The 24,366-nt window shown below is 39.9% G+C and overlaps 2 protein-coding genes across 2 annotated transcripts in view; one reads left to right on the top strand and one right to left on the bottom strand.

The window, feature by feature from the left end:
• The first annotated feature begins 371 nt into the window (after positions 1-371).
• Positions 372-24,366, top strand: part of LOC140305768 (voltage-dependent T-type calcium channel subunit alpha-1H-like) — a 40,140-nt gene continuing 16,145 nt past the window's right edge. Inside the window, exons 1-17 of the mRNA XM_072384748.1 lie at positions 372-449; positions 657-790; positions 1,153-1,250; positions 3,474-3,633; positions 6,398-6,710; positions 6,820-6,912; positions 6,998-7,571; positions 10,530-10,906; positions 14,632-14,783; positions 15,212-15,397; positions 15,691-15,808; positions 18,042-18,197; positions 18,896-18,983; positions 19,790-19,977; positions 22,047-22,346; positions 22,849-22,949; positions 23,234-23,357. Of these exons, the coding sequence (XP_072240849.1) occupies positions 411-449; positions 657-790; positions 1,153-1,250; positions 3,474-3,633; positions 6,398-6,710; positions 6,820-6,912; positions 6,998-7,571; positions 10,530-10,906; positions 14,632-14,783; positions 15,212-15,397; positions 15,691-15,808; positions 18,042-18,197; positions 18,896-18,983; positions 19,790-19,977; positions 22,047-22,346; positions 22,849-22,949; positions 23,234-23,357 (3,201 nt within the window). The 5' untranslated portion in view covers positions 372-410. The remainder of the gene's footprint in view (positions 450-656; positions 791-1,152; positions 1,251-3,473; positions 3,634-6,397; positions 6,711-6,819; positions 6,913-6,997; positions 7,572-10,529; positions 10,907-14,631; positions 14,784-15,211; positions 15,398-15,690; positions 15,809-18,041; positions 18,198-18,895; positions 18,984-19,789; positions 19,978-22,046; positions 22,347-22,848; positions 22,950-23,233; positions 23,358-24,366) is intronic.
• The window catches only part of fbxl18 (F-box and leucine-rich repeat protein 18), a 74,539-nt gene continuing 54,303 nt past the window's right edge, over positions 4,131-24,366 (bottom strand). The window contains exon 8 of the transcript XR_011915375.1: positions 4,131-4,145. The gene's annotated coding sequence lies outside the window, so the exon portion shown is untranslated. The remainder of the gene's footprint in view (positions 4,146-24,366) is intronic.

The raw sequence follows: 24,366 nt of genomic DNA, 5'->3' as shown, positions 1-24,366 counted from the left end.
GCATATACTAAATATCATATTAAGAATTATGACCAATTTGCTAGGATTTCAATTTTCTCCTAACAATCATTTTGGCGAATGCTTGAAGCAAAATATAAAGGTTGACAGGAAGTTGACTCGTTAAGACCTGATGCAGCACTTAAATGTACTTAAATGTAGATGGTACCTAAAGTCTTTATTAACTAGGTTTGGCTTGCTTATGGCAATCTCCTTGTTTATTTCGCTCGTGATTGGCTGCTGTCCGTCAAACTGTACATGAAGCTGATGTTTAGGAAACACAGTGAAACATGGGAATGCTGAATTTCGTTGTTGTGATCAGTGCTCAGACTTTGTTATTGACTCTTAACTGTGTCACATGGTTTGAGCGTGTCAGCATTTTGGCCATCCTGCTGAACTGTGTGACTTTGGGAATGTTCCAGCCATGTGGCCAGACCTCTTACCTGCTACAGGTAATGTACACCAACACACACACACACACACACACACACACACACACACACACACACACACACACACACACACATTATCTAAAACTACAAACGAATTATATCAAGCCGTGTTTATCAAGGGTCTGAAAAGTTTTGCTTTAAGTTTTATACCTTCAAATCACTACGCACTAATCCTGTGTTTGGGTGTGTGTGTGTGTGTGTGTGTAGGCTCTGGATGATGGGATCTTTGTGTTTTTTGCTGGGGAAATGCTGGTGAAGATGGTGGCTCTTGGGGTCATAGGTCAGAAAGGTTACCTAGGCGACACATGGAACAGATTGGACTTCTTCATTGTTATTGTGGGGTGAGTGCCTTGCAGACACACACCCGCATGCACACATATGCACACTCATCTGACATTAAATATGAGCCAAAAGTGTGTATGTGTGTGTTTTGTGTAAAGCTTAGACACTTGTTTAATGCCAGATAAATGTCAAGCGTGTGTGCGCGCGTGCTGAGTTGTACAGTGTGTGTGTGCGCATCTGTGTGTGATAGCTTCATAGAATGACAATCGTATCACTCGGTCCTGAGAGACACAGACCTCAGCAATTGGTAGTTAAAAGACTGTGTATTCCAGCGAAAGCGTTCCCTGTAGACGCACAGAGATGGCCAAGGTCAGAATGATCAGGATGTCAGAAACATCTTTGTGGCTTTCCTTTGCTGCAGAATGCTGGAGTACTCGCTGGACGGACACAATGTCAGCCTATCAGCTATCCGGACTGTTCGGGTTCTCCGCCCACTACGAGCCATCAACAGAGTTCCCAGTGAGTTTATCTCTTTCTTTGTCCCTAATGTTGCAGCTTTGTCAGGTGTGATTTATTGGTAAATGTATCTTTTTTCATTGTTTTGTGGTTGTACATCATCACAGTGGACACGATGAATTAGAAACAGTGAGATTCAAAGTGCTGACTTCAAAGTGCTTTAAAGTGCTGAAACTGTTTTTTGTCTTTCTTCTTCTTTTAGTGTGTTATATTGTTTGTTTGTGCATGTAACAAGAGTACAAAATCCACTCCAACGGGAGTGATTCTCTCCCACTGAAGTCACTGGTCTGAAATGCCTGAAGCGACTCTTGGTCCAGGCTTTTCCTTGTTTACCAAACCACATCACCATGACACACATTTCTACAATGCCTGCCTAGCGGCTAGTTTGGCACACCTCAAGCAAAGAATGAGCTGATTGGTGCACTCGAGTGAGCCCGTGGCTGACATTATGGTTGATGACAACTGCAAGAGCTGGAGTGTAAAAAGACTGCGTTCAAGTCAGCCACAGTTAACTAACTTGGGTGAGCTCAAAAGTGTGGCTGATCTCGCAGGAATTTCTTTTTTCTTTCTTTCCTAAGTGTACCATCATATCACATTGGCAGATGGGTAAAAAGGAAGTCAATCCAAGGGATAGAAAAAAAAAAGACTTCAAAGACATCTTTTCCAGAAAGAATACAGAAACTGTTAAACTTAACTGGTCTCACAGGTTTTCTGCTGGAAATAAGTTTAGTGATTGGTGTCTATGTGTTGAGAAAACGAGCTACTATTGCATCACCTTTCAGAGAAATAACCTTAAAGGATAGCAGATATGAAGACTTTAGGATGTAAACCAAACATGCATCAGTTAAGCCTTCTGCCAATTAGGTCAGAGTTGTGCCATCCCATACAGGGAGCGACTGCAATGCAAGACCTGACCTGACTGCTGCTGCCTTGCTCCTGCACAGTTTTAATGTCATGTGACAAGGTGTTGTTCTCCTCCAACAATGCAAGTCAGACAAGATTTCTAATCTCGCATTGCTGCAGGTCCATCATAAATCAAATCAGGCTTAAGGACATGGGAGCTGAAACTGAAAAACATTAAAGGAGGCAAGTGGTTCAGCAATGTCCAGTATGACAGCATTTTTTTTACTGTAATCCAAGTAAACATGTTGTAGTAGACCCCTAGTCTAAAATGTTGATATGGTAAATAAACACAATATGCACTACTTGAACCTTGATGTTGTGCTCACATCCATGCTGAGTTAACAATGCAGGTTTTGGAGCAGTGCAGCTGCTCAAACAATGTAAAATTAGATAAGACTGAGCAACCAAATAGATTTTTATGTTCAAGTTGTATAACATTCTTGGACTGATAAGTCACTGAGCTGAATCCAACCTAACTGATTGTGTTTGATTTCTGAAGACCAAAGCATCATCAGAAATAGATATCAGCAGTCTGCTTTGGGTTCTACACACCAAGAAAGCCACTGACTGAACAAAACCGAAATATGATGACAGTGCAAGACTTACCTAAGTTTACAGCAACTTGTTTTTATCAATTCTCAGTCCCCCTTAATTGGACCATGTATGGAGTTGGCTGCAATTACTGCACTGATGTGGAAATACCCTCAGCTAAAAGTCAGCAACCTCATTAGTTGCAGCCAATACAATGAAAAATGTGTCAACTGTGCTTGTGCTCTCTGACCTAAACTCTGCTTCATGTCTTAAACTAGAAACAGAAGCTAAACGTCTGTTTAAAACTGCTGTTCTTTTTTTTGATGAATGCAAGGGTAAACAAATCAGGACACACTGAACAAAGTCATGGAATTCATTGGGATGCCTCTGTCGTTCTCAACAGCTCAGTGCACAAGCTTGTCCAGCCAACTTTATGTTTTTCTGAGCTACAGCCTGTGACCTTGGCACAACTCAGACTGAGTTCTTGTAAAATTTTGAGGATGTGTTTCACGTAACCAGAAGCCTAGAAGCAGAAAAAAAGGAGAATTTGTGTGTACACAAATGTCTGTGTGTGTGTGCTTTTTAGGAGAGGAGAATGAAGGCCAATTATTAGCATCTCAACTCTGAATATTTGTCAGCTGGTTCAGATAATTGCACTGCTTTATTTTCTGCAGAATACAGGGGGAGATGTCACTTGTCTGGCCAGTGTTTCTTTTTTAGTGACAGAATTTAGGTTCACTTGCATGCAGTTCTTTTCCTGTCTCAGTGTGTATGCTGTGTGTGTTTTGGTAGGTATGCGCATCCTGGTGACCCTCCTGCTAGACACACTTCCAATGCTGGGCAATGTGCTGGCGCTGTGCTTCTTTGTCTTCTTCATCTTCGGCATTGTTGGAGTTCAGCTGTGGGCGGGGCTACTGAGGAACCGCTGTTTCATAGGAGAGGATATCAAGATGTGAGTTACTATAGTAACAGATGTCAAAAGAAAAGGGAGCCACCGGTCTTATTTCCCTGAATCCTGTGTCATAAGTTTGCTTACAACTGATTACCTTCATCCATCCAGCTATTATTTCATGGCAAAGATCAGTCTCAGATAGTCTAACCATGTTTGAGCTTTAACCAACTCTGTCTGAGGCATTAAATTTGAAAAAAAAATTTCTCTTGTTGGACCATGAATGCATAAGAGGGTGCAAATTAAGGAGACAAGTGGACTGAATGAATTCGATGTGTTGTTAGAGGTTGACTCTCAGTGGGTACTTCCACAGAGATCAGTTTCACTGTGCCTCCTTAATGTCATGCTCGATCACTGTCTGACTCATGGTGTTACAACATTACTGTCACTCCTTCTCCCATTCACATGTTCACAGACATAGTCACATAACATCAGGTAGCATCATTTCCACCTCCTGACCTCACATCTCCTCATTTGACTCACCTGTAAAATCAGTGCCGTGTTGCTGATGTGCTCTTGTTCCACCGAGTGGATGAATATGCAGCTGCTATTGTGTGTTATTTTATTAAAGCTATAAATATACTTAATTCGTAGCTTTCAAGGCAATAGCTGCAATTTGACTGCAGGAACCTTTTCGAGGAACCATCAATGGTTCCTTCCTCTGCCCCCTCCAGATGTGGGCTAAACAGACCTTCACAAAGGCGCCAGTAGAGAGGAGGTACTTTTTAGAGTATCTAGAACTTCATGGTTGGGGCTTTTGGCCCCGAACATTTCTGATTAGTCGCATATTCTTAGTGTTTAATTTTTTTCTTTTTGTATCAGCCATCTCTGTTTAATCTCCACCATAAATTGTAAAATCCATTAACAGTAAATTGACATTCAGGGTCAGCCATTCATTCAGCTTCAAACAGCTGAGAATGCAGAGCACACTGCAAGCTGCGGTGGTCAAACAAGCCCCAGAACCAATACAGAATGAAAGCTCAAACCACGCTGAGAGAACACCTAAATCATTAATTAAGGGTTTTGCTTTAAGGTGCAAATAAAACACCCAAAATTAAACATAAAAAATGTAACACAAGCAGACTTTAAGTGGATGGAGCTGAAGCTTGTTGAACTGTCTGTTGGTTGCTCTGATCAATACAGAAATACCTTCCTCACGGCAAACAACAGAAGCAGCAATGATTTTAATAACATATTAGTGGTTTAGAGCAATATAATGTTAATCTCGAATACTTTCACAGCTATTCTTTAAAGCACAAATAAAAACATTCATAACCTTGGAGAAATGTGCAACATGAATAGATTTTGTGTAAACACAGCTGAGGCACATTTTCCACTGCAGTGAAACACTGACACTCTGGTGAGGATTGTGGGGGTACAGCAACATAGGTTAGATGACTTAATATGACTAATGTACCTTCTCCATAAGACCTCAGTGGAAAACACCATGGGCTGAAAAGGTTTTGCAGCTCCTTTAAAAAAAAAAATAAATAAATAAAAAAAAATAAAAGCCCTGGACCATTTAAGGTCTGGGTTCTGTTAGTTGGATAGCACTTAATGTACCCAATTCCTTCTAACATATTGTCAGTACCTTACCTGGAGCCAGTTCCATGCATGTTCAGAGAAAAAAGGCTGGTGCCAGTGTCGAAAAGCCTGCACTGGCACCACCACATGGAACTGCTGCTACTGAATTTTGGTCTGTTTGAGCGTAAATAACCCAATCTTCTGCAACATACTGTTCAAACCTTTTGAGACACAGGTTGGATTTCAGCCTGGCTCCACACCAGCAGCACTACCAGATATAAGAGTCACAGGTGTTTCACTGGGGGAAAACAACATGAAGAAAAAAAAAAGTTCCTTTAAAAAGTAAAAACCTTTTCATTATTTTACTTTGTCATATATTGTCTGCGCAATAGCTTTTACCTTTTTATTCAGAAACGAATCCTTCTCTGGATTTTATGGTCAGTGTGGCAGTTTGAGTGTTTTCGTCTTCATAAGCAAAAAAAACCTTTCCCTAATAAGGTGCGAGGCAGCAGTGCTCCGCTGTGACTCTTTTCTACCTCACAAATGACTGATTGCTTATCTCTCCAATACCCCCTCCTTCTTCTTTTATTCTTTTACCTCATCCATGTTTCTCTCTGTGTTTCCTCATTTCCTCCTTCAGCACTTGTGCCTTTCCTCAAGTAAACAGACCTTTAGTGGAAACAAAAGGTCAATTGTATGATTTATCTCTCAGGAAATCTTTTTGACTTTACTCGAATTCATCTGGACACTGTTTTTGTATTTGAGGTCCATTACATGTTTGTGCAGTTTAAACTTTAGAGATAGGAATGGATCCTAATAATAAGCACTAATTCAATTGAGGTCTTCATTAAAATTTCAGTGTACCTACAGGCTAACTATGTGGTGCCTATTTCTCACTGTAAAAAATTGATTTGGTAGAATTGTAAATGAGCTGTAATGCATGAGATATTTCTTCATAATTCCTCACCTATTTCCTGCTGCTCTTGTAAAAAGCCACTAAAACAACAAATATCTATCAATCTGCAAATAATAATCGATGCACTATTAAAAGACATGCACTATTTATATTTGTAGAAGTTCGCTGTTTTAGGGCTTTGAAATAGAATTTGTTAGCTGTAAAGAAAAATAGATACAATTATAGTTAAGTTTTGATTTAGTTGTAACAATGTGATATGAAAAAAACCCCAAAAAACAACAAACAAAACGAAGAATATTGTTTATTCACGGTACCCTTCTTCTTCAGGAGATATAACATCACATTCCTGAATGGTTACTATCAGCCTGATGGCACAGATGATCACCCCTTCATCTGCTCAATGGCGAGAGAAAATGGGATGCTTCGATGCTCTGATGTGCCTCGTCGCCGTGTAGGCGGGACTTACTGCTTCCTGGGTGCTGAGGAAGCCCATTCAGAGACAGGACTCAGAGGAGATGAGCCAGTGTCATGTGTAAACTGGTATCAGTATTACAATGAGTGTCGGACTGGAGAAATTAACCCACACAAAGGAGCAATTAACTTTGATAACATTGGATATGCATGGATTGCAATCTTTCAGGTGAGCATTCATGTACAGGAATGCATCTTTGATCAATAGACAGTTGTGGTGACATGGGAAGCACACACCATTGTAGTTACCTCTGGTTTGTTTGCTTGTTTTCATTCAGGTAATTACTCTAGAGGGTTGGGTAGACATCATGTACTATGTCATGGATGCACACTCCTTCTACAACTTCATCTACTTCATTTTCCTCATTATAGTAAGTACTGACACACACACACACACATTCAAATGTAAGTTAAACTTGCATTGCAGCTAGTTTATGTTTGCATCATCCTGACCAGGTGGGCTCTTTCTTCATGATCAACTTGTGCCTGGTCGTCATAGCAACCCAGTTTTCTGAAACTAAGCAGAGAGAACACGCCTTAATGAAATCGGAGCAGCGTGCCCGCCAGCTCCACCAATCAGCTTCCACACTGGCCAGCGACAGTCAACCAGGGAGCTGCTACGAGGAGATCATCCGCTACCTGGCACACCTGGGCCGGAAGGCGTGGCGACGACTCTCCCGCTGCTACACTCAGATTAGCTCACGCTTTCACTGCACTTGCATGTGCCAGAAAGATCAAGGTGGCACATCTGCTCGAGGGGGCGGAACCGGAGAGATGAACGGACTTGCCAATCGGCACTCAGGCCACGCCCCCAATGACTTGTCCCACCTTCATCAGCTTTATCATCTTAATCACCAGCATCAGCATCAGCATCACCAGCGAGAACTGGTCGTCAGTAATGGAGGGAACTGTTTTAATTATCCCATCATTTCACCCCTCTTCAGTAAACTGGATGATAAGGACCAGGAACAGAAGAGGCAGGTTGCCATGGAGACCATCAACAGACTGCCGCAGCTGGTGCTGGAGCATGGTGAGAACGAAGGGGTGTGTGTCTGTTTGACAGTGTGTGAATGCTCTCAAGGTTACAGTGTTGCACTCTGGGTTTTACAGGGCCAGATATGTGAAATTGTTGCTTGTTGTCAAAGTATGGACCCAGCGTTTATTCTTTTGTTGAGCAAAGTTTTCCTGTGACTCTGAAAACTTTAACAGTACTTCTCAACCAGACTGCACAGGAGCATAGCTTTCTCACTTAGTAAGACACTGACATGAAGATTTGTTGAGATTTACTCAACAAATTGTTCAAATATCAAATGATTGGACTTTCCTACCTTTGAGACAAGGAGAGGCAATTTGAACTTTTTTTTTGTGGATTTAAAAATGTTGTTTCACAGGGCCATCTGGGAAATTGTTCTTGGAAGGTTTTTGGTAGTTGGTATGCATTTTTATACTTGGAAGGTGATAGATTAGATAATCTGTTTATCTGTTGCCATCTGTAAACTTAAACCAATTAGATAAGTGAACCTCTACCAAGGGTTCAATTTCAAGCATTGGAAGTGTGTCTAGCAGGAGGGTCACTTCAATGTCATACTTGCTGCTTTTCATTGAAAAAACACTAGTAAAGATATAATTGATACGCAAGCATCCATGCTAACATCTACCAGTGGCTATGTTTACATGCACAGCAAAATTTCCATTAATCACAAACTGATTATGGTGTTTACATGAGTTGCATAAAGCATATTCCTTTCATGTTCCTCTTTACGTGTTACAGAACACAGTTCAGTTAAAGAGTCACACCCACATTACACCCCACTACTCCTTTAGTGTTATTAACTTTAGTGTTTGCTCCAATGCGATCATTATTTCCACGTCTTTCAAAACAGAGAGCGTTAATTGAGTTTCTCCCTCACCCCAAAAACATGCCCTCTTTTTATTTGCAACCATCCTGGTCTGCACCAACTCTGCTGCTGGAGATGGTGTTGCCAGATCATGTGACAGACACCGGCAACCGGTTCTCTGACTGAGTTATTACAAAAGATGTCCAAAAGTCACTTATAACAAGCAGAGGTGGCAACTGTGGAGGCAAAGGCATGTGTTGTAAAGCAGCATGATTTAAATGTGTAAATAATACAAGTGAGATTAGCATACAAGACTTAAAGGTTAATTTGATTTTTGCTTTCTCTGAATATGACCTTATTCAGATTAAGGTGCAAAGAAAAAGCTGTTAACTTATTCAGAGGAAGATCTTAATTAGGTAAATAGTGGATTATTGCTGTGCATGTAAACACAATTAAGACCTCCAAGTAGCTGCCAGTGTAGGCCCATGCTGTGTCCGCCGAGCCTTGGCCACCAACGCATTGCCTCAAAGACTGGCAAAATTAATTTTCTCATGGTCATGATCTCATGATTCTTTTTAGACTGCAGCTGCTTTGCAGGATATTGAAAAAGCAGAAGAACTACAGCTTCCTGGGAGTTTCATGTTATGTAATGCATTGACAAGCCAAGCAGAATACTCAAACACAGTAGTGGATTTATACATTATTAACTTAGTCACAAGGCAGCGCAGATATGTCTCTCCTATAAAGCACATTCACACTCAAGGGTGTTGTAATCCCTGATCATGCCTGGACAACAAAGATGGGGATCAAGGGATGCAATGTATGGAAGAAATAAAAGGGAGCACACATTTACAACAGTTGCAAACTCATTAAACAACTGAAAAGAATTTTAAAAATGCCTTCACATGTCACTTCAAGACAAACATGTCAAATTAGAGCATAAATGAATAAAACTACACTCCTCATTCAAGCCATAAAGTGAAGATGTCTCCAAACAATTGATCCAAATGTTTTGAGCTAGATTTCGTTCCCCCTTGCCGTTTAATTGCCGTTTAACTTTCTTAATTTCCCGAAACCTCAGGGGAGATAAGACATGCACATTTTTATTAAAAAAATCCCTCAAAACGAGATTCTGAAGATCTTCTGTAAATTTTTCTTGCTTTACAAATTTTTACTTGAGAAACATTGTTTTGTATTTGTCAACATGATCAGTCGCCACTGAGCTCAAAGCATTAAAAAAAAAAAAAGGAATCTCATCAGCAGTGTGTGTTTCCAGAGATGATGTGAAGTCACTTTGGATAAACCACCTGATTTTTGTGAGAGGAGTGCTCTGTACCTCGAGAAATTGCTTTCCCATTAAAGTAAGAGAATGATAAGAGATTCATAAAAATATGATGACAAAATCAGAGGGGCATCATAGATTTTTTTTTTGGTCCAGGTGTTAGCAGTTTTACCATCTATGTTGGCAGACTTTGTAAAGCTCTTTAGTGTTTCGCTGCTCTTTAAGTGTTTTCACTGAGCGAGTGGTTCTGTCCATTATGATTTAAGACGTTGATATACTATTTCCATACAAAGTGTTGCTGGGACACTTCCTGCATATATAAAAGTATAGAGAATGGACTCAGTGTATTGTTCTACTGCCACAGCTATAAATGAGTGTATTGTCTGTAAACGTAACAAATGTAATGTCCTTGCAGCCTACATTATCTACAAAAACACAACACATAATGGCTGGTTTGGATTTACTATATCAGTCTCCAGTGAAACATGAATTTGTTGTAATTGTGATGACAAGTGGACTCCTCTTGTTAGATTAGTGTTTGTTGTTATGTCATCAGAGCATTCCTCCTGAGCGGACTGCTAATAAATTCTGCTGCAATCTTAGTCCCTCAAGAAACACACATACAAATATGCACATCCCTGTTCTAATAAAAGCGCTCTAGCTCTTCACAAAAGCATTGCAACTCCTCGATGGTTCATGTTATTGAGTCTTTGTCTCACAGAAATGAAAAGAATGTTTTCTCTAATACTGGACAGAAAACATATTGAATGACAGACTGCCTGCATGAGTGTAACATTTAGACTCAGCTTTTGGGTTTATGATTCATATGGCTCATGCTTACATCCGCTCCACCCTGATGTCTGTGCAGGTGGGTCTGCTGGGCATCCTGCGTTACCGCTACCGGGTGAAGCTCCTGGAGAATCCTCAGTATGCCCATACTGTGTTTGCTACAACCAACTTAGCGGCAGTGAACATGTTAACATACAGCTTGAAGACCAGCAACATGGGTACCGCAACTCATGCCATGGCAACAGCCCTTGTCATGGTAACAGCCCATGCCACTGTAGCAGTCCCTGTCGCGGTGATATGCAGGTGGCTGAGCCAAAGAAAAGGCTGTGGGAGCGTTGCTGGATGGGACTCCGAATTAAACTGGAACTTATCGTCGGCAGCAGATACTTCAACAGAGGAATCATGATTGCCATCCTCATTAACACACTCTCGATGGGAATAGAGTACCATGAACAGGTATGGTTTTTGGCATGTGTTCGTTTGTGTTTGGACGTGCACTGCTGCGTGCATGCCTCCTTCAGATTGAATATGACTGTGATTGACGTGTTAATCACTGTGTGTGGGAGAGTCAACAAACTTACCCTCCAATCAACACTTACGACATCCAGCATATGGGATCACGACATGGGTGTGTGCGAATATGCCTGTGTGGAAGGCTGTGTGTGGGTGTGTGCAGGCATGTATCAGGAGATGGGGGAACTCATAAGACCTCAAGTGTTAATTAAAGCGTGACCCTGGGACAGGAGAGAGATTGAGCAGTAAGGAGATGGGGCAGAGTGAGAGAAGCAAGCGGGAGTGAACGGAAGAGTGAGGTGGAGGAAGCGGGCTGATTTGACAGTGATTGGCTGAAAGGCAGGGACAGATTGTGGAAGACGATGCAAGATTTCATATGGCCCACTTCCAGAACAATGTGACAGAAGTGGATGGCCATAACTTTGTGAACGATTAATATTTAAGGATAAAAGCTGCCCTATTTTGTCCTTTTTTTCTAATCATCAACAAACTCCTTGAGGAGATTGAATTAAACTCTTAGGATGTATGAATAAAGAAAATAATCTATGAATGTGTCACTAAAGCCTGATTTATTGTTCCTCATGCAGAAAACCTTTATCATCATTCAAAAACTCTTACACAAGTCATTAGCTTCCTGTTTCATTTAGCAGTGTGCCATCAATTCAATTAACATGACCAGGGTAGATTAGCCTGAAACAACCAGAGACTTTTTCTCTGTGGAGAGTTGTTCTGTGTAAGGCAGATGTCACTGAGCATGCTCAGAGATGCAGTTGCTTGTTAATGCTGCTTTGTTGGTTTGATGAGCTGAGAGAAATAAGCTACAGTGTATGTGTTCACTGATTTAATGAGGAAAAGTCACCCACAGCCATGACATATCCTTTTAATATCTTTTACTATCATAGCAGCAACATGGGTTGAATATATATGTTTTAGTTCTATGTGATTATCAACATTTGTGTTTTCTTGACGCTCTCGTCAAATATGTCCTCTTTTTGTGCTTGCAGAAACACTGATGCTGTCTGCAAAATTAGACAGTGATGATTGCGAAATCCATTAATTTCCCCTTAAATTGTTCTTTGTATATTTTTAGACCTTGTTAAGCCCCATGTGCATTAAAGCATCCAAGATTACCTTCCACTTTGGCTAGCAGAGTTGCAACATCTGATGAATGTTAAATACTCAAAATGACCATTAAATTGTAATTTATGAATTAATGTCAGTAATTAGATTATATTTACTTTTTTATTGAAAGTTAAATTGATGTACAGTATACAATACTGTGCAAAAGTCTGAAGTTGCCAGTCATTTCTTTATATATTGCATAATAAAAATGGAAAATCAATAGAAATTAATTTATTTTATTTTATAGTTTTATTTATAGTTATTATATATTTTATTTTATAGTCTTCAGGAATAGTTCTCCAGGCTTCTTGAAGGACACCCCAAAGCTCTTCTTTGGATGTTGGCTGCCTTTTGTTCCATTCTCTGTCAGGATGATCCCACACTGCTCCAGTAATATTGAAAACCAGGCTCTGAGGAGGATTAATTATTCCTGAAGACCAATTGTTTAGATTGGCATACTTCAGCCATTTGCTGGCACCTTTGCTTTGCTGTTATTTCTTTGGGACATCATTTTTTTCCCCCAGAAACTGTTCATCTGCTGTAGACTATTGTTTAAGCCTGCCACTTCCTTTTTTCTCCTCCACTTGTGCAGTTTCCTCAAAAAGGACACGCTGCACACCATAGTGAGATATACCAGGTTTGTTTTAGCTAATTGCTCTTTGGGAATTAACCTGTTCGTTCAAAAATATGATTTCATGTCTTTCATACTGTGTTACATCAGGCTTTTTTTTTGTAAATCGAACTTAAGAAGCGAGAATTCAGGAAAAGAAAAAAAACCTTTCCTTTGAAAATGCTCAGATCTAAGAACTGAACTGAACTGAAAATGAGCAGCTAATGTCCAACGAAAAACTTTGAAAGACCTTCATGAAACCTGGAGAAATATTGTTGAAGACCACTTAAAAAAGATCTTAAGTCTTGCTTCATGAAAGCAAACTATAAAGAAGGGAAGAGTGTCTCACAACTTTTGTGCGGTACTGTATTTTCCCTACAGAGATACTGTGAAACTTGTATAATAATCCAAGCAAATCTTTGGGGTGCATTTGGGAAATTTCAATGCAAAAATTCCTTAAATTAATATGTTTGGGATTTTTTGTAAACACAATGCATCTTTAAAAAAAACATTTCAGTAGTATTCAAATCTTGTTAATTACTCATATCAATCTTCTACATCTTCCTATCTTTGGTGGAGTTGCTTGCAGTGCTCAGTATCTGCCTGCGATTCAACTTCAGCTTTCAGAAAGGGGAGCACACTTTATTTTCACATACTGTTTTTGTTGCCACTCCTGATTCATTGACTAAAAGCTGCCCATATACCAACGAAGCGAGGCAGCCCCCATGCATAACATTTCCACCACTGTACTTCGCAGATGTTTGAAGTTCTATGCCATAAAAGACCAATTTGGTCTCCATCAAACATACTGGCTTTTACTGTTTCTGGAAATCACTATGCTGTCAAATGTCTGTGATTGGAGTCTCTTCAGTCTCTCTTGATATTCAGTTACTTTCACATCCTGTGATGAATTTTTCAGTTTCTCACAGACTTTTTCCTGTCATCACATGCACTGCTCTTCTATTGAATTTGCAAGGGTAGCCAGACCCTGACATTTTTGCAGTCCTCAGAGAGCTTCACAACTTGTTTTTCTCACCGTGGAAAGATTTATTAGAAATTCCTTGCAGATCTTTTGAAATCACTTGCCTGACTCAGAGGTATCCACAACCTTTTTCGCTGCCAGCTGCTCCCGTGGAGCTCTGTATATCTTGACTTAGTGACATTGCACGTTTCAGTAGCAAAGCGAACACCAGAGGATATAGAGGATCACATACTTCCTTGTCTCGATATCTCAAAAGCCAAACACTTCTTTGTACTTGCGTTTTCACAAGACTGTATCTTCAGGAACTCATGTGCATGTGTAAAAAAAGTTGAATAAATTATCTGTCTGTGTGAATCTTCTGGAGTCAGTAAACAATTCATGCCCATTTTAAATAAATGACCCAACCTTAATTTTGTTTTATCCTTCCAAAACTTGTTATTGAAAACAGGAAACAAAGAATGCAAAAACAAAAAAAGCTTTCATTGTCTCCTCTTGAATATGAGTCATTTGCTGGTTTGATAAGCATTTTAAAAATATTTTCTCACATTACAAATCTGACCACTTTATACTTAGTTCCCAGTCTAAATAAATCCTGCCAACTTAAATCATCTCAACTCTGCTAACCAGAGAACTTTCCTTTTCCCTCCCAGTCCTAAGTGCTTCCTGAAATCCCTGTGCTGCTCACAGTTTCAGAACCACTGCTTTAAGAAACATCAATGATATTAATAATAGAAATTCATTAAGTCGCCAAGAATTGTGGGAAGATCCTGGTACACTTTAGTCCACATGCATCAATACAGAAGCAACATTTTTAGAAAAGCCTTACAGGCAGAGTCTGCTGCACTCCACACTAACTGTCTGTCTGTCTTTATTTGTTTGTTCATTTTTCTCTGTGCCTGCTGCTCTCTGTACATCAATCCCTCTTTTGTCTCCACAAACACTGCACGCCTTCAGCCGCAGGAGCTGACAGATATTTTGGAGATCAGTAACATGGTGTTCACCAGTCTCTTCAGTCTCGAGATGCTGCTGAAGCTCCTGGCTCTTGGGATCTTTGGCTACATCAAGAACCCTTACAATGGCTTTGACAGCATCATTGTCATAATCAGGTGAGATAAATACTTGTGTGTTTACCTGTGTGTTTACCTCAAAATGGGAATTCTGTCATTAAATCCTCTTCTTGTCATTTGGAAATCCTTTTGATCTTTGCGACACAGCTCTGCAGCTGCTGCCACTGTGATGCTCAATGAGCGAGCAGAGCCAAATGGTTGCAGTCGTAGTCCAGAAGGCCTGTGTTCATTCCATTATGTTGTACCACAAGCTAAATTATGTAGCTGTGTTTGAAGGCTTTACTGGTTTGCTGTGACTGTTTACACTGCTCTAACTCACTTTCATTATTGGCTGGAGGTTTTTTTTTCGTATGTAATATCAAAATAAGCTTTAAACTCTTTGACTGACGAGATCCTTTTGAACATGATGATTTCTTAATTACTTCATTGTGGATTCTGTCTAAAATCTGCATGTATGTGTGTTTCAGTGTGTGGGAGATAGTGGGTGAGGCTGAGGGTGGCTTGTCGGTACTGCGTACCTTCCGCCTGCTTAGAGTTTTGAAGCTGGTCCGGTTCCTTCCTGCCTTGAGGAGGCAACTGGTGGTGCTGATGAAGACCATGGACAACGTGGCAACATTCTGCATGTTGTTGATGCTCTTCATATTCATATTCAGGTACATTGCCTCTTTTAATGAAGGTGAGATTGTGCGCAATGATGGACTAACTAAAATGTTTCAACTATTGACCATTTTATTTCAGCTTTAATTGCACAGATTACTCCTAAAACACATCACAGTGATCACCATTTTGAATGTTCAGCATATTGAATCACATGTATTATCACCTTTCATGCAAACACAATTATTCCCACAGGCAGCGTTCTTACAATCTTTTTACTCATTTTCTATATTTAATTACTGTGTAATAAAAGTTTTCTCTCACTGTTTTTTGGCTGTGTGCATTGCAGCATTTTGGGGATGCATCTGTTCGGCTGTAAATTTGGTTTGCGACAAGACAGCGGAGACACTTTACCTGACAGGAAAAACTTTGACTCTCTGCTGTGGGCAACCGTCACTGTCTTTCAGGTTAGACACACACTCTCTCATACACTCGGACACCTGCAGAGTAAACAAGTATGTCAACATAATTTGATTTAGAGGAATTATCCTACTAATTAATTATTTGGGGCATAAAGACACTTTTAAAAATAATTTTTAAGGTTTTAAAACAATCGTCACCAGGTTTTGAAGTGAGGCAAATACAGCCTCAGATAAACAGCAGTATATGATACATTATACCATTTCATTATTTATTTAAGGAAAACTAAACCAAATCGTGGAAGCAGCGGGAAAAACTAATTACACCCTGTAATTCAGTAGCTTGAAGACCAGCAACAACTCAAAGATTTTGTTGTCTGTATGATGTTATTGATCTCTCACATCATTGTGGAGGAATTTTGTCCCACCCTTCTTTACAATGTTGCTTCAAGTCATTGAGTTTTTGTAGCATTTGTTTTTTCACAGCTCACTTAAGGTCACATCACAGCATTTTCTATCAGGCTGAAGTGTCGACTTTAACTGGACCACTGCAACACCTCAATCATTTTCTTTTCTCAGACATTCTGTTGTAGATTTACTGCTTTGTTTGGGATCATTGTTGCATGATCCAATTTCAGCCAAACTTAATCTGTCAGTCAGATGGCCTCATATTTATCTCTAAAATACTTTAGTACACAGAGGTGTTCGTGGATGACTCAGTGAGTGAAAGGTGTTCAGGTCCTGTGGCTGCAAAACAAGCCCAAATCATCTGCCCTTCAGCACTTTGTAAATATGTTGTGCTGATAGGTTCTTTATACCGAGCAGAGGTGTCTTCTTATTGTGCTGTCATGAGCTTTAACATTTATTCTGAGGAGTAGTTCAGTTTCTCTGCAAGGATTGTAAGGACAGACACAAGAACATTTCTGCATCATAAAAAATGCTCATCCGCTTGCCTCCATTTTTACTAACATGAAAGAGGATTGGAACCACAAACAGATTTGGCCACCAAACTGAGTTATCAGAAAGGGAGGGCCATGGTCAGATAACCTGAATGGATAAGAGCCAGAGTTCCTTTTTGAAGATGAAAGATCCTTACATAGGGACAACTATCAATGTGGCTGTCTACCAGTGAGGCCTTTATGGTAGAGTGCTTACATAGAAGCCATTCTTCACTAAAAGGCACATGACAGGCTGCTGGGAGTTTGCCAAAAAGAACAGGAATGACCATGAAAAGCAAAATTATCTTATGTGATACTAAACTATCTGACCACAATTCTCAACAGCATGTGTGAAGAAAACCACCAGGCACTGAGCTTCACCTTATTAACATTACTGCAGTCAAATATGGTGACAAAGGCAACATTATATGGGAGATACAAAAAATGTTCAGGAGCCGAAAGTCTTGTCGAGATAAAGGAAAGGATAAACGCAGTGAATTTGAGCAATCTTGATAGAAAACCTTGATAGAAAAAAGAACCTCAGACTAGGTGAAACTTTACATTTCAAGGTGTAACATACCATCCAGAAAATCCAGAAGAGGCTTCTTTGTGAGAATTATTCAAACGCAGTCTGGACCAAAACCTTGTAGAACACATCTGGGAGACCTGAAAATAGCTGTATACTGACTTGCCACAGCCAACCTCGTCGAGCCTAAATGTTTCTGTCTAGAAGAGGAAAACTACATCATTTCCAAGAAGACCTGAGATAGCCTGGTTTAGGAAAACACTCATGTAGTGCTTTTACCTAGCACTGAGAGAAACTTCATGGTAAAAGAGTTTGCCTACAGATGTATATTTTTGCTAAATTAATTTAAACAGTCTGAAACAGCGTCATGTGTAAAACAAAAAAGGCTCTGAAAATACTCCACATACATTGTTTCTAAAGGCCATTTTGAAACAAAAAGGTTTGAAATTCAAATAGAAGCTGCTGATTTTTTTTCTTCTTCATTATTTCATTTGCTCCCATTAGGAAGCAGTCACACTCAATTTTTCAACTCGATTTAGGAACTCTCCCAGTAGGCAGGTATGGTTTGCTTCACAAGCAGTCGGGGAGGAAGAGAAGTGAAACAAACACTCCACACGAGCTTGTGTTTAACACTGATGAGCATCATAATTGTTCAAATGAGAGTGAGATATTAAAAAAATGAGCATGTGTTGTTATGCTTTGATCCCCAACTTGCAAATTATTTTACGTTTGAGCTCCTTTTGCTTTTGACAGCATATTTTCTCAGCCCCAGGGTTTGTCCTCTAAGACCTCTCTCCACATCTCCTTTAATCTGCAGATCCTCACACAGGAGGACTGGAACGCAGTGCTCTACAATGGGATGGCCTCCACCTCGCCATTGGCTGCCCTCTATTTTGTGGCCCTCATGACCTTTGGAAACTATGTCCTCTTCAACTTGCTCGTGGCCATTTTGGTTGAGGGCTTTCAAGCTGAAGTAAGGGCAAAGTTTTATTCGAGCTACTTAGGAAACTCGGCACAAAGAATTAGACTAATTATTGTCTGTTGCACCGATGATACCAAAGCTGCCTACTAAGGAATAATCTCCACCATTTTGCCTGTGTGGTTTCTCCTCTCCCGCTCTTTTTCCGTTGCTCTTTTTTCTCTCTTCCTCTTCTACTCATCTTTTTCTATCCCTTTTGCTCTCTTCCTCTATCTGTCTTTCTCGCTGACACGCACGCACACTCACAATACTCTCCAGGGTAGGGAAATGTTTGATATCGCCTGCCATTCACAGCTGGTGAGCTTTTGTTGTTTAGTTTCCATCTTTTATCTCCAGCATCAGAGAACACTTGCTCTCTATCACACACACACACATATAGATACCCTTTGCCAAAGCCGTCTCCCTCAATCTTTCTGGCGTGAATTTTAATTAAATTCAGTAAAGCTTTATTGGCGTGACTACAGGAGATCGCTGCCAAAGTGATGTACATAACTCAGCAAGAGAACACTAGAGATTCCCTCCGCCCATCTGTGTCCTGCTCTTTGTTCGTAATCATTCCCTCTAAACTTACAAATGTCTTCCACTTTAAAATAATCAACATTATGTGGAAAAGGAAGGTGATGATGATGACGATTAAGACTGTGACCGCAAGGGTCATCCTGGAGCTGTATGTAATTTTGTGTGTGTTTCAGGGTGATGCCAACAAATCTGAAGCTGACGATGAGAAACTATCAACCTTTTACCAGGATGAAGAGAAGCTGAGAGAGCTGTATGCTGCAGGTATGAGATACTGTAAATGTTAGTTTAAGAGTTTTCGCTCTTTTTGAGCAAACTTTGGACAAAGCAGTGACATCTCCATCACAAAGTTTGCAAACCACTTTCCTTAATTAACTTTTTACTCTTGGTTTTGTATTGCTTTGTATCATAAAACATGTTGTTATGTAGATTTCATTGTTTTTCTGTTTGAAAGCCCATTTTATGCTCCAAGGGTTTAAATTTGATTAACATTTTACGCTAACTTGGATATTTGGTTGCTTATAGATTCACATAATTCTGTAATTCTGTAGATGCAGCCACATACTTCAGTGTTTCTCCACTTGGAGATATCAAATATTGGCTATATCAAATAGCCAGAGATAAACACTCATATTGCTTCAAGATTATCCAGTTTTAAAAATGATCAGTTTAAAAACATTGATATGTATCATTTAAAATATGATAATCAATGTCATGAAAATAGTTACAGGGCCTCTGAAAACCAATAGAAATAAGAAGAAATGGATACACGTTTACTCCATGTAACAGAGATTAATTCAACTTGGATCTTAGTCGGGTCAAAACATTTGACCAGAATAACTGTCCAGCCATTTCTTTATTTTTTCTATATACATCCTTTAATCATAGAATGGAGACTTTGCATTCTTAAATTTCAAGAACAAGAGGGTAGATGTGCACATTGAACTGTCTGTGTTCAGTGGTAGTTACTGCTCTGATACAAATGAGAGCCAGAACAGCAAAAATATTGCATTTCCCAAACTGTAATAAACAGGTATCATCCTATAACTCCAAATTTTTTGTTTGTGCAGAGCTTAAGATCCAAGCAATGATGCTCTGTCCTAATGGTCTCCTGAACCCAAAGGCCTCCATGCCTCCCCCGCCTCCTCCACCGCTGCCAGTCATCACTCACACTGCTGCCACGCCCACCATAAACTCCAGCCAATCACGCCGGGAAAGTGGTCCTTCCACAGACAATAGCTTTGAGCAGAGGTCGCTGGTAAGCTTTGGGAGCACCATGTTCTTTCATGTATTAGTAGCACATTAATGATGTGTAATAAAGTTGATTTACGCAGGCATTCAAAGAGAGAAATCTTGACTGAGCTGAGCTTAGAGATGATTTGATAGAAAAATTTCTAGATAATGCAATGGATATACAGTAATGAGAAACAGTTCCATTATCCCAATGAGAAAAAATAAGATTGACTTGGAAAGTTTTATTAGCTTACGTCTTGTGTTTCCCTACAATCCAGTCATTTGTATTCTCCAGGCTTAACAAATTACTTACAGTGTATTTTCATCCTAATAAAACATTTGTAAAGTCAGATATATTGGAACTGGCATCGTTTGGACCGGTAGTCCTCTTGTGATAGAGCCTTTTGCTGGCACATTTCCACCACCAACTGGTGAGCAGTTGAGACATGTAGCCCTTTGTGTATTGACAGCTATGGCTTACATCTGAGGTAAATGCCATTCTTATTTGACTTTGCTTTGGGTGATTTGATGCACATGCTTTGCTAACAATTAATGAGCTGTTTCCAGTTTAGGCCAGAACTTTCTTCCCTGTCTGTTTTCTTCATGGGCTTTTGCAGTATTCACTTCACTCATTTTTTTTGTGATCAAGACCTGACCCAGCACAGGAGTCCTGCCCATTCTGAATGAAGGGGAATTGTCTATAGTCAAATCAGGAAGCATCCTGGTCTTTTCTTCAGGTCTCAGGTCTGAATATTAGTATGTCTGGTCCCTTATCACAGATGTATTCAATTAGATATGAAGGAAGACCTGGTTTGAAAAAATGGTGCAAATAGAACATATTTCTTATGTAAAAGAACATGTCTAGCAGGTCTGACCTGTGAGGTCTGTCCTGAAAATGTTAGCCCTTGGCTAACTGAAATTGCCTGGAGACAAATAGGCTTAAGAGATTAATTTTTACAAGGGTTATGACTTTTAATGCAAACAGATAGTGGAGCTGATATCTGCAGTCCAGTCAAAAATAAATGTCTTGTCTAGTTCTATCTCAGATAGTCAAGTTTAACAAAAACTTTGCTCCAACACACCTTGTAGGATGCAGTATAATGTCATAGCTTCATGCTGTCAGAGCTACAGGTCCTACCTCTCGTAGGTCATGGTGGTTACTGGGCCTGCTCTGAATACACAGTTGTTCTCTGAGGACTGAGGATAAGCATACTGTCAGAGGGAGAGGATTTAATGGAATTGTTTTAACAGCTTTAATCGTGTTTAAAATAACTTGTTTAAAATAGCAACCTTTTATGTAAATATAGTATAAGTTAGCATAAGCCATGTATGTACTTTGTTTCACTTGTAAAATGACTGAGAAAGAGAGTTCACGGAAACGGCTCACATCCTAAATCTCAACAGGCACAGAGACTGAGGGGTGTGGAGGGGAAAAAAAGTCTTCATATTTGCTGGGCTGTTTGGGCAACCCTCATCAGTGTAATTTAGCCAAGGTATTTCCAACAAGTCACCAGGTTTGACAATGAATGTATGAATAAGTTGACTACGAAATGTTCAGTTTGCGCACATATACAGAGGGAAAGGCGGGTGCAGGGTTGTGTTGTTAGTGAAAAGAAAAATACACAAACCAAACTCAACAGAAACATGGCTTATATGGACATAACAGTATTGTCTTATTGTTGGTCAATCTTTATTTGTATTCCACTTAAACTCATACAACATGTGAAACACAATGCTTTACAGGATAAAAACAACATTATAAAAATTATCAAAATCTTTGATTGAAGGCAATGGTTTTTTTTGGGATTTATTTTCCTCTTTACGAACAACAAAGAGGCAAAATTGAAACCATGAAAGGGCCAGGTTTGGCCACTGTGCAAGCAACTCAGCAGGTCCGTCGAAGTGGATACTTCCAGACTTTCTGTCAGCCGCTGCGATCGTTGTCGTTTTCATGAGCAAGTTGGAACATGCACATTGCTCCACAACACTTCCAGAGAAGGAAAGCTACCTCAAGAGAGTAGCTTTAATCTCCTAAAAATAATTTTCACTCAAAGGTTCAGTCAGAAATCCAACCAGGCTTCACTGTCTTCACAGTCTCTGTGGGAGAGCGGGCCAGAGAGCCGCCGCTCCAGCTGGACCAGTATGAGCCGAGCCCCCAGCCTCCACAGGAGGAGCCAGTCAGGAGAGATGGAGTCCCTGCTGTCAGACATGCACACTTGCTCCAACTTCAGCAGCAGGGAGCAGTCTCTGGACCAGCCTGAGTACCTGCAGGTGCCCATGCTCCTCTCGCCCGACTGCAACGGCACCACCTTTCACCTCCCGGACCAAAGCTACGATGAGGTGCCCCTGACATCCTATTACCACGATGATCGAGAAGAGGAGGAGACTGAGGAGGTGAATAAACAATGTTGATGGTACTGCAGTTTAAGTAGATCATTGTTTATAAAAGGGAATTACATTTTGATGCTGCCTGTTTTTTGTCCAGCCTGTTGTTTCTGAATTGAACGCATAAAAAAGTTTGGTTAGACATGTTCAACAGATCAAATGCTGCTGTTAATTATCTGAAAAAGGCATACATTCCAGCCTGGGTGACTTTGGCACTTATGTCAGTATAAAACTGTTTAATTAGCAGAATCTAAATCATGTGCAGAGGAAACACTGCGATGGTATCCTGAGCTGTGTTGGGTTTTTGTGACCAAATATCTGAGCAACATTAGGTATAAATATAAATTTGATTCCTTGACATTTTATTCTAAGCATAAAAGTTACATGACTCTTGTCATTTAATGAACTACACTATGAAATAGAAAACAGCATATGAAAGTATTTTTATGTAATTATGTATTTAAGCATGTATGAGTTCTTCTTTTTTTTCTTTCCAATGTGTTCCTTGCAGAGTCTATGTAAGAAGCTGAAGAAGATGCTTGAGCCATATGAGCCTCAGTGGTGCCTGGAGCATGACGAGTGGTCCCTCTATCTGTTTGCTCCACACAGCCAGTAAATACACACAGTCCAGACACACTGACAGCCCCCGATATTCTCCTGAGTGGTTAGGATGGGTTAAACCAAGGCATGTGTGAAAGTTTGCAGTTAAAGTGTGAAGCTTACTGGGAACGCTTGGTGATGCAGTTCTCACTTTTATTAATTAAACCTGGTGAAGTGGAAATATTCACTTTGTGTGGTCAAATGCAGCAACAGAAGTCATGCAGGTGATGTCAATTATGTGAAAGACAGAGGTGTAGCTGCTGATGCTTTCTCTTTCTTGTTGTGTCTGTCCTCAGGTTCAGGCTGTGGTGTCAGAGGGTCATCAATCACAAGATGTTTGATCATGTCATCTTGCTTTTCATTTTCTTAAACTGCATCACCATCGCTCTTGAGAGACCTGACATACATCCCAAGAGCATGGTAGCCCACTCATGCAAAGACACACACACACACACATTGTTTGTACTTATGTTGACACAATGCCACAATAACAGTATCCCTGGTTCCAACTTTTAATCGTTAATCTTTTTTTTAGGTTGTAATTTTAGACTGAAACTGTACGCTTTGTCTGTTAAAATCAATTTCACAAACATAATTTCCAACTTACTTTTGTCTTTAAATGATGTTTTCATATCATAAACTAACCGACAACAATAACCATAACATGTTACCGTACTGTCGGAGTCAATATGATGCTTATTTACCGGTATGTTATTTTATTTTTGCCATCTGTTGTCGGAGGATTTTATAATTTAATGCTTCAAAATAAATAATTTTTTCATTCTGTGAAAATATATATCTGCAGCGCCTCTTGACACTTTGCATCTAGAAAGAGTCCACTTTAGCTTGTTCTAGCTGGTCAGCTGATTGTTTAGAGACAATGGAGTGCAAACTAGCTCCCTCTATTATGGGTGCAGTTCGGTGGTCTTAATTTGTTTTGGAAGGTTTCAAATTGAGAAAACAAAAACAGAAATATCTAAATTGTAATTTGACCGAAAGTACATAGTACTTTTACAAGGAACTATAAAGAGTTCTTTGAACTGTATTAGTCTAAGAAAACCTTTCCTCACTGCTGCAGAATTGTTTGTGGAGTGATTTGGAGCTGTAGTACCACAAAGTCGCTATGTGGCGGTGTCCTACAGGGTTGTGCTGGCTTGTAGGCGTTTATTTGTGCTTTTGCTTTTGCACATAACCATTGTGAAACAATGAAAAATGTTAATTTAATTTCACTCTGGTTGAATTTAAGTGTTAGAAAATTTACAGCAAAACCTGCAAATCACTTTCAGGACCAAAGTACCTGTGACTCTTAAACCTATTATCTCTCCTTTTGGCTGTTTTGAATGAAAAAATTCAGAGACCGAAGCCTTCCAAAAGTCTTAAACCCCTGGGGAAACTTATTGCGGTCAAAAATTACACTTAACCTTAAGTG

Source organism: Leuresthes tenuis, unplaced genomic scaffold, assembly GCF_036924035.1.
Source record: "Leuresthes tenuis unplaced genomic scaffold, fLeuTen1.0.hap1 SCAF_4, whole genome shotgun sequence".
Taxonomy (NCBI): domain Eukaryota; kingdom Metazoa; phylum Chordata; class Actinopteri; order Atheriniformes; family Atherinopsidae; genus Leuresthes; species Leuresthes tenuis.
This window is presented reverse-complemented; position numbering and strand designations above follow the sequence as displayed.